The sequence below is a fragment of the Emys orbicularis genome, chromosome 16 (genome assembly GCF_028017835.1).
Source record: "Emys orbicularis isolate rEmyOrb1 chromosome 16, rEmyOrb1.hap1, whole genome shotgun sequence".
Lineage (NCBI taxonomy): Eukaryota > Metazoa > Chordata > Testudines > Emydidae > Emys > Emys orbicularis.
The window spans coordinates 7372938-7383333 of record NC_088698.1 but is presented as its reverse complement, the minus strand read 5'-3'; the positions used below and the strand labels follow the sequence as shown (position 1 = coordinate 7383333).

Here is a 10396-nt window from a genome sequence, read left to right as displayed (position 1 = left end):
TGCATTGAATTCAACACGCAAGGTAACGGATCTTCCATTGCCCTGTCTGTCCGTCACTGTCTGTCTGTCTCTGTGTGGGGGGGGGGGAGGGAGGGAGACAGCGAGAGGAAAGTGCTGGCAGGGGGGTCATTGTTACACAGACATTGTCTTTCCCAAGGAATGCCAAGGCCTGTGGGAGGAAACCAGCAAAGGGGTTTCCTCCCAGGTAAACCTCCTGGGAGATGGGGGGGGGGGGGGAGAAAGAGAAACACAAATAAACGATGGAACAAAAGGAAAGGGTTTTTTGTGGCTAACTCACTTTGGTGCTAGCTAGCAGCGTAAGATGCATTTTTCATAGAGCGATCGAGGCCTGGTTCTGTCAAGCCCCATTTCCTCTCTGGCGCTCGTAAGGGGGGGGCGGGCTGATCTCAAATTGGGCTGAGTCGCTGTGGTTATTTTTCCAACCCCCCGCCCCCTTCTGCTTAATTATGTTTAAAACTGCCGACGTGTGGAGCGAGCCGGCTCGGGAAATTCTTCTCCGCAGCTGCTGCCGCTGCCGCCCCGGCGCTGGGCTCTTTGTTTTAATGAACGTGCCCTATTTCCAACTTCGCCGGTTGCGGGTGAAGAATAGAGACAGGCGCGCGAGAGAAGCCGATTAAAAATGGCTCAGGCAGGATGTCTAGAGCTCGCTGAGAAGCGGAGTGAAAACAGCAGCACAGCGACGGGAGCCTGAAACGGTCCCTGGCTCTGGCGGGGCTAGAACAACACAGTTGCCATTAGCGTTCATGGCTTTTGAGTGGAGCCGTGAGACATCAAATCCAGCAGTCGTGTATCATCCCCTTCTGCCCGACACACGCAATTCTCACACACCTTCGCTGCACCGAGACCTCCCCCCCCCCTCCCACTTCGCCCTTCAGCCACTTATTACAAACCAGCTGCCTTGTGCGTTATGGGAAAGCAGCATTTGAATGCGGGGGGGGGGGGGGCGGGGGGGAGAAGCGAGATCCTTTTATAAAATGATCTTTGGAGAGGGAAGTGGCATGTGTCCCCCTTCACGTTTTGTTTTAATTCGTCTTTTTCGCCCACAAGCACCAGTGCAAACCCACCACGTCACGTCTCAATACTTAAAGGAGACTATAAGTGGGGATTCATATTTAAAGAGGGCACTTTAAATTCGGGTAGGGAAGGAAAGAGCTCCCGGAGAAGCCATTATTTTATTGCGCTTAAAACATGTCACTTTCTCCACCTGACCTGGCTTTTAAAAACGACTCTGGGACATTGTTTTAAATGTGTAAAAATATTTAAAATGGCACCAAAGCTCTGAAGCCTTAAAAGAGAGAGAGAGAGAGAGAGAATGAAAACAGGCAATTTAATCGCTTTTATCCCTCATTGCTGCCTAAAGGACAATTTAAAATCATCTTTGAAATTCACTTTTTACTGTTAGTATTTGATTGAAGTTTTTCTCTCAGTTTAGTTTCTCCGATTTTGCATTTCTGCTGTAATATTGTAGGTTAGATCAATTTAGCTGCAAGTGTAACTGACAGATACATTTAATACATGAAATTATGCAATGGCTTGATTTTATGTATTTATTCGTCACTTCTACTACAGTGACACTACTTGATATTTATCTATTAAAGGCAACTTCACACGTTGCTTGCACCTGAATGGAGAAGGCACTTTCATGGGAGAATGTTGATTGCTTCACGGTTTGCATTTGCAAGGGGACTTTATTTTTCTTTGCAAATGAGGTTTTATCATTTGCTTCCCGTCTCCATGAGGGTAAAGCGCCCTTTGGAGGAATTCAGTTCTCCCAAGGAATCATGTTAAGCAACATCAGCTGTAGATGGCTCCATGAATGGGGCGCTATTATCAGAATAAAAATCAAGGGTGGTCAGTTGCTCACCAGTCAGGCTTGTACATTTTCTTTAAAAAGGTGAAATCTGTGATAAGCTATTAATTCCACTCTAGCGCTTCCCAAAAAAACAAAATACCCGCTTTCTTATCTCGATTGGCCTTTCCAGATATATTTAGCCAACAGCTTACTAGAAGGGCAGCTAACCTATATTGTTAATCTTTTCCTCGTGTGTGTGCGTGTGGGGGGTGTTGATTAATAAAAAAATCTGTGTGTATGTGTGTGTGTGTGATGTTTGATAAAAAAATTAATCTTCCCTGCGGACTGGAATAATAAAGTCGAGTCTTCTCTTTGCCCCCACCGGTTAAAGGGTCCAATATTTTCTCTCCGGGCAGATGAAGAGGAGTTGCTGCCAGAGGGCGTGCTGGGGGAGAAGGTGGTCTATATCTATAGCTCTCTCGATACATTTTCTTAAATGCCAGCTTTGACTTATGTCTCTCTTATCTTCCCTCTCTGCTGTGTACGCCTGCAGTGGGAGACTCAGCGAAGGAAGCTTGTAACATGGCGGATGCTGAAGAAGGCTTTGGGCTCCCCAACACGCCAGCTGATTCCGAGTCTAAAGAGCTTCAATCTGAAACCAAACAAGATAGTCAGCTAGGGGCCAGCAGCAAGTCGCCTTCCTCTCCCCAGGCAGCTTTCACCCAGCAGGTAAGCGGAGGAGGAGAGACCTGACGAGAAGCATTCGCTGCTTGCATTTTCTTTTCCCTGTTTGGGTTTTTGTTGAATTGTTGCGGAGATTTGTCTGGGTTTCTGTGCTGTAGAGATGGGTCATTCTAGGCACACAGGGTCAAGTAATGAGACTGAACACTAGTGTCAGACTAGACCAGCTCTAACTGCTCTAAGAACAATTAGTTATGGTAATTACAAGCAAACTCCCATCTATACACACATACACACACAAATATACAAACATTCACGGACACAGACACAAAGATACACATATCCACGATGCTCACCTACACACACACACACACACACACACACACACACGATCACATACACAATGCACACACATATACACAGCATATTTCAGTGCCTCCCTCTCCTTTCCTTGACCCTCCACCTCTCTTCCTTAAGCTGAAGGGTTTGGGGGGCACTGGGGAAGTAATATGCCCTCCCCGTGTTGCTGGGAAGGGGCGCTCATCATTTCTTTTGAGACTCTCCAGCATGCACCCGTCGGTGGACTGATATTATTGTGTCGCTCTGCCTTTGAACCGAACCATTTCACAGGAGAGTAGGCCAGGACGCCGGGCGCCCAGTGAACGGATTGTTTTGCTCTTTTAAACTAGAGCCTACCTCAAGGATTCGGCTCGCGTGGACTAGAACAAACCATTGTTCGTCTAAACCCAGCCCATTCGATGCAGGGCAGTTTTTGTTAAGGCTGAGATTAAGCGAATATTCCCCTCCCTTTAAATGAAAACAGAGCACAACACGGCTCATGGCGTAGCCTAGCCAAGGAAAGTCTTGAATAAGTTTAGAATGTAGCTATGTGATTTCATCTCAGGTACATCTACAAATGGAAAATGATTAGTGTGAGATGAATATTAGAGGGGGGAGAGAGATTCTAGCCTAAATCTATCCTTATTCAGATCTTAATTGTGATGAGGGCGCGCAAAAATCATATAGGAAGAAGTAGATTTAAAAAATATATTCATGAAATGCCATACGATTATTATTTCTTTCGACGTACTATATATACGTCGATAGATATACATACACACACACGTTAATTCTGTGACGGGGGGAAACCGATTTTGAGGCCCGATCCTTCTTTCCTGGTGCAGTGTTTTTTGTTTTGTTTTGTTTTTTTAGGGGGTGGGGTACAAGACCCGCAGGCTCGGGTGCTCTATTGTCAATAGTGTATTGTTCTCGCACTGCCATTGCAACCTATATAAATATATCGCGCTACATGGTCGGCTGGTGCCAAGGATGGTCCGTGGTGGAGCTAGGGCCCATTTCCACCAGCAGAGGAACTGAAGGGTGCGGGGCTCCTCTCTGGCTTTGCACACGGTATTTTATTCTCTTTCTTTCTTCGAATCGCCTCTGCCCAGGATCATGTTCCTTCTAGTAAACTCGCACATTGTCTTGCCCGAACAGCACGTTCTGTTTTGATGCAGTTGGCCCCGTGCCTATCTCTAGCCACATATCAAAAGGCTACAAACTTTTCCTACGAAAGCGGGTGCTGGGCAGAAATCCGTCTCCTCGCTGCAAGGCTTTGCAACAGCTTCTTTGATTTTTTTTTTCCTGGAGATTTCCCTTCAATGAATCATTCCTTCGCGCTGGTCTGGGAGTTACAGTCTTTTAATGTCCCGTCAGTTAGGACTGTATAGAAAGCAGAAGCGCTCGGTGCTGACATGCCAAAGTTCAATCCCTCTTCTGGGTCTCCTGTTTTCCCCCAGCTCTTGGAAAGCTCGCAGCTCGTCCTCTCCTGTGTTCACTCATTAACTTATTTCTTTGCAGGGCATGGAGGGGATCAAAGTGTTTTTACACGAACGAGAATTGTGGCTAAAATTTCACGAAGTGGGGACAGAAATGATTATAACAAAGGCTGGAAGGTAAGGATAATAAAAGATCGCATGCTTCTATTTTTAAAAATGAATATAGATATAGATAGATATTGTATACACAGATGTATATTATGTACGCACAGATGTTTATGTACAAATATATACATTCGTGTGAGTATACAGAGATTGAAAAGAAACTTTGTATGAACATCTCTCCGATGACACACAATACACACACATATATTTGTCTATTTGTGTGTGTGCGCCTTATGTATGACACGTGTCATGAGAGAGTCAAAAGTTCATTTTAAATCACTCTAAAATCTCAATAATTACGAGTTACCAAGGCCTTTTCACAAAATAGAATGAAAATAAACAGGGAGAAATAAAATAAGATTCTTGCCTAATTGAAGCCACAGAAATGTTGAAGACATTTTTCGATGGGTATTTGAAGGATTCTGAGTAGATCAGCGAGAAAGGCTGGTTGGAATATTTTCAGAGGGAGGCCTCCAATACAGTGTATACTAAAAAGATTTGTTTCTTCTGGCTTCTTATTTAACCAGGACAGGGTTCTCCTTAATCCACTTCACTGGAGTATTTCCAAACTCACGCTGGTTGCAATCAATTGGCCAAAATCGTGCATAGTTTCATGTGATATTAAATCGTCCACCGGGTTGTTGCTTTTTTAATAAAAGGAGTAGTTAAATATTTGATTTCTCTGCTTCTAGACATTTATTTTGTGTTCAGCTCTAGGCAAATACCCACATGCAGAGACATCTCCCAGTCATTCTGTTAAAAAGTACAGATGAACCTGAGCTACTATTTATGTCTCTATCTAGAATAACATAAGTTTGCAAATCTAAGTGTACAGAGAGAGAGATCACTTCCATGTTTGGCCTGGTAAATCGAATCACTTAAAAGAGGTTGGTGGGCGGTTTTTTTAAGCGCATTTGGTGCAATTTACCATTTCCCTTGATATTAACGCGTTGGGGCACCGAAAAGCCCCTTTTGCTGAAATAAAAGTTAAGGAGAAGAGGAACTGGTGATCGATTGAGAATCGGTATTGCCAACACCTTGCAAATTCCCATCAATTAACTCCGGGGAAGCAAAATGTATTATTGTCCTTTTTATATTCAATTGAACAACGTTCATGCCATCATCGATAGGGGTTCGTTCGATACAGGAAAAAAGTCACCAGACAGAAAAATAGTAATAGTTCAAAATTATAGTTACACTGCAAACAATCTAGAATCAAACCTGCATTCTGTTCGGCTATATAGTGCTCGGTGTGGTCTCCCGAACTGTGCTTTAGAGAAACAAAGATCTAGCTGTACCAAGTTTTGCAGTGGATAACAAATAGATCCGTCTAACGGCTCGGCTTCCCTTTGAACATATCTATTGTTGAAAAAATGGTATCGTTTTAAAAGGAGAATATTCCACAACGAAAGGGACAGGATATAAACAAAGGGCTGGAGCTCTCTAGAACCATTAGGGAGTACGGTTTGCATAGAATAGAGTTGACTAAATTAATTGTCCTACTGAGAAAAGGGAAAGGAGCAAATAGACTATAGACTCCAATGCTGTGAAATGACCAGCACACTGACTTGTTTCAAAATGCCAGGAATAAGTTGCCTTGCAAAGGATCAGAGTATACAGAGCAGTGAAGAGAAAAATAAAACACCTTGCATAAAATTCCAGTACAGGCGTGGAGAAAAGTCTCATATGGGTAGCAATGAAAAACATTTACAACATAGAGCTTCTATAGAAGTAATTGCATATAACACCCCAGCATAAACCAAATAGTTTTAGCTGTTTATGTAACACTTTATTTTTATTATTGTATAAATTGTATGTTTCTGTCATAGTTTTTAGTTATATATTTAGGGATATAGCTATCTTTCATTGTTCAGGTCTTTTTTTTCCCTTTTCCTGCAAAATATTAAATATCAGTTTGTGCTATTTTTGATTAGTAACTTTGCTCTGTATAGCTTTCTTTTTCCTGTTTTCAAATCACTCAATCTGTACTAATAAATAGGCTTGATTTCATATTGCAAAGATGTGAAAGTAAATACAATTTCAGAAATAAGTAAGTTTAAGGTTTTCTTTAAATTAAAGAATACAGTTTCATATGCTTATTTCTGAACCCTGGGAAAGCTCAAACCAAAATAATATTGCTTGTAGTCAGTTGCTTGTAGTAAAGGAATTTTTTTTCTAAAAATCACATTTTCAAGGGTGTTTGCATGTTTCAAAATATTTGTCAAGTGTGTTTATGTATATATGTGTACACATATCCTATGTAAGTGTGTATATAACATTTCATACATGTGCACACAAATATATGTACGAGCATGTGTTTTATTAAAAGGCCAATATTTTAGCAAAAAAAAAATCCACCAAATAATGGCTCATACTTACATAAGTGTAATTTATTCTTTGTAGGGATATAAATATAACTATCCCTGAAAGAGATTATATACTCTTGTATTGTAAAAGAATGAAGAACTGAACTACTGGATTGATCACAGACAAAAAGAAGAGTTTAAAAAAAAATCTAGTAGCTTTAATTAATTAACTATTTTGCCTGAGATAGGAACTATAACGGCGGAGCAATACCCACAGAAAGAAAAAAGTCCCGGTTGGACCATAAAGGGAAAGTTATGTTGTGTGTGTGTGTGTGTGTGTGTGTGTGTGTGTGTGTGTTTGGAGGATGTGGAATGTTTTCTCGTTTAATATGGTTGAATTACCCTAGCGTATAATTCCCTCACAATTGCCTGAGTTTGCGCTCTTCTTGTCATGTTCTCGTCTCTATATTTATGTTTATTTGTTTATTTTTTTTAGGCGTATGTTCCCCAGTTACAAAGTGAAGGTCACTGGACTCAATCCAAAAACTAAGTACATACTGCTCATGGATATTGTGCCAGCGGATGATCACAGATACAAATTTGCAGATAATAAATGGTATGCACGCATGGGGGGACGGGAGAGGTGCAGAGATAGGAGGAAATCTTTGGGTCTGGCTTGCACAGTTAGCAAAATCGAGTTCAAATGGGTTGAAAAATACCTTTTAGCTGTCAGCGGGTGCTATTAATAAGCTACAAAGGAAGAAAAGTTGGGGGGGGGGGGGGTTGCAGACTATCCCGAGATAACTCCAGTTTGCCAAACTCTTTAAAGGGGCGGGGGGACACAACATTTTAATTAGCGAATAACTTTAGTCCTGTTGGACCCTATTGGTTATCGTGGGGCCAACAATTTAATTGCGTTTAAGAGAGAAAATCGCCATGAAGGTAAATGTTAAGAATGGCCACGTTTGGTATTTAGGAAGAGGGGACGAAGAGGTTAAACGGGAAGGGAGGGGGGAGAATCCAACGGAAAATGTGTCAAAAATCCCAATTCATTTCCAGAGCAGTGTGTGTTCGTGTCTCCTTCCCCTGCCACAATATCTGATGCGACCTATTCCTCTGAAATAGACCAAAGGCGGTAGCTAGACAGACAGACACTTCCCCCTCGTTCGAAGCCCGATCCTTCCTGCGCGCCCCGTGGTTGTGAACATGGTGTGTAGGCCTGACGCGGGTCCCGAGGGCTAAGCTGGCTTTGTGTCCCTTTGGTTTAGGTCAGTGACAGGGAAGGCAGAGCCGGCCATGCCAGGCAGGCTCTACGTCCACCCAGACTCACCCGCTACTGGGGCGCACTGGATGAGGCAGTTAGTTTCTTTTCAAAAACTCAAGCTCACCAACAACCACCTTGACCCGTTCGGACATGTAAGTACCTTCGCGAGGAGGCGCCCTCCTCTCTCCGTTACCGAATCCCCGCTCCGGAGGGCCAAAGGGAGCCCAACCCCTAGGGCAATCCGCCGAAACCTGCTTTCCACCCTCAACTCCGCTGGTTTCAGATGAAGGAGGCTGGGCAAAGCCGGGTGCAAAATCATTGCAACAAAAGTCTGCCAGCTCCGGGCTCAGACCACTTGCAGCGCGTGCTGGGGTTGGCTTCTTGTCCAGCGCAGGGTCCGGGAGCTAATATTCAGGCTGGGTTTATTTTTTTTTGGGGGGGGGGGGCACTCGTTTGCTATTTTTGTGGCATCTCTGCTTGTCCGATGAAATGAAAAGTCAAGGGGGGGACGGGGAGAAGCTGGAGCGGGATAGAGGTTTAATACGAATAACGTTGGTATTCATTTCACTCACTGGCTTTTGATGCATGCTGGTGGTTGACAACGTCCTAGGACCGTTGTCAACAGTTGGCTATAATTGAGCTGTTACTCTGTACGTTGCATTTTCAGACATTCCTGTAAGACACATGGTGGGGATAAGGAGGGGGGGGGGTGATGCTTGGTGAAATATAAAACATGAGCCATCTCTCTGTGCCACGCGGTAAATTGCTAGATCTGAGCTGAGGCTGTCCCAGTAACTTGGCAGCTGTAGGGGGACACTACAAAGCGCAGACTGCAGGTCTGTTTAGAGAAACAGTAGAGTGTCATTCGTAGGAAAAGGAAAACCGTCAGAAATCCTATATGGGCCAGATGCAAAGGTTCCGAGGCTGGAATGTAAGGGAATAATGCAACGGGGGAAGACAGGCAATGGAACTAATTAGCCTTGAACATAAACAGCATGGTACTTTCTGTATCCATGTATGAAGCAAAAAATTCATGTTCACATACACACTCCCCTCCCCCCATCCTACAGCAGAGCAGGTGACTGGAGTAGATAACCTGTAGAGGTCCTCATTTTATGATTCTCTCTCTCACCAGAAATAGAACACAAGAACCGCTCTGGGGCCCTGTTTTCATTTGCAAGCAGTTTAGCCTCGGTCTGCATTCTGCACTGCGTTGCCTATATTGTTCGGTGTTGAACATTTGCAAGGAGTGTCGGCCCAGGGAAGTCGAGGTCATTCCCAGTGTTATAGGGTTGGGAATGTCAGTGGGAGAGTGGATACATCTGAATTCATGTTCATTCTCAACGTTCTTGAAATGTGGGTCGTTAGCTGTATGGACTGGGAGTTGCTCATGCTCATGCACCTTGACAGTATTCTTAAAAACCGGCTGGCCAGGCCAAGCTTCAGTGGGTAGCTATTTAGCTACCTGGTTTTAACCTCATGTGGCGCCTTAGCGCTTTAAAATCTGCTTGCTGCCGCCGTGAATTGGGTTAAAGGTAAAAATCAGGCATAATTATTCAAGGAAATACGACGTCATGTGTTTTGTGGTCTCCCATTCAAAATGGAACGAGGCTTAAAAAGAAACCCTGCTAGCGCTTCATACCCAAACAATTTCTGCAAGCCCTATAGGCGTAGGGTCAGGCACGAAAAGGCGCGTGTGAATTGCCAAGCCAGGAACAATCATTGTTCAAAGGTCTTCCTTTGAACAAAACTATTTATAATTAGACAAGAGCGGATGAATCAAGATCCCCGTGTCCAGTTTCCAAGAGTGCATTTTCCAGTCTCATTTCAACACTTTGATTCTCTTTAAAACGACAAATCTTGTGCCATGAAATCCATAGACACGTGGCCTCCACTGATGGAATGAATCCTCCATGTGGCCTGCTAATGCAAATGGCTAGCACAATGAAGTGTGTGTGTGTGTGGGGGGGGGGGACACTTACTGAGGAACTGTGGGATGGATGTGAGATCCCAACATAATCTAACCCCCCTTCCGCCTCTTAATCGTCCTGTGGTTTATCTATCCCTCCCCCAGCTCCCCAAAATAGGGCATAGGCTCTCCTTGTGGTTCTTCCTTCAGCATGGGTGGAGAAGCGTCCCTTCCAGGAATTGAGATTCCTGCCCAAACTCCAGGAGAGGGGGAATCGTGCCTGTGTTTGGAGGTTTAGACTCCACCAGCACTTCCCCTTCTAAACTCTCCCACCCCAAGGACCGAGGCTTCAAAGAAAGTTTTAGGGAAGGAAGGGGGCGGCGGGTGGCTGATAGGAGATGCCCTTGGAAGGAAGAGGCCAGCAGCCATTTTACTCCCTGCTGTGAGCAGGCGGCGATATGAAAAAGTCTCTTTAAACAA

General features: G+C 44.0%; 1 protein-coding gene across 1 annotated transcript in view; it reads left to right on the top strand.

Moving 5' to 3' along the window:
- The first annotated feature begins 2395 nt into the window (after positions 1 to 2395).
- TBX5 (T-box transcription factor 5) overlaps positions 2396 to 10396 on the top strand; it is a 43177-nt gene continuing 35176 nt past the window's right edge. The window contains exons 1-4 of the mRNA XM_065417791.1: positions 2396 to 2542; positions 4355 to 4449; positions 7240 to 7359; positions 8012 to 8159. Coding sequence (XP_065273863.1) covers positions 2396 to 2542; positions 4355 to 4449; positions 7240 to 7359; positions 8012 to 8159 — 510 coding nt within the window. The remainder of the gene's footprint in view (positions 2543 to 4354; positions 4450 to 7239; positions 7360 to 8011; positions 8160 to 10396) is intronic.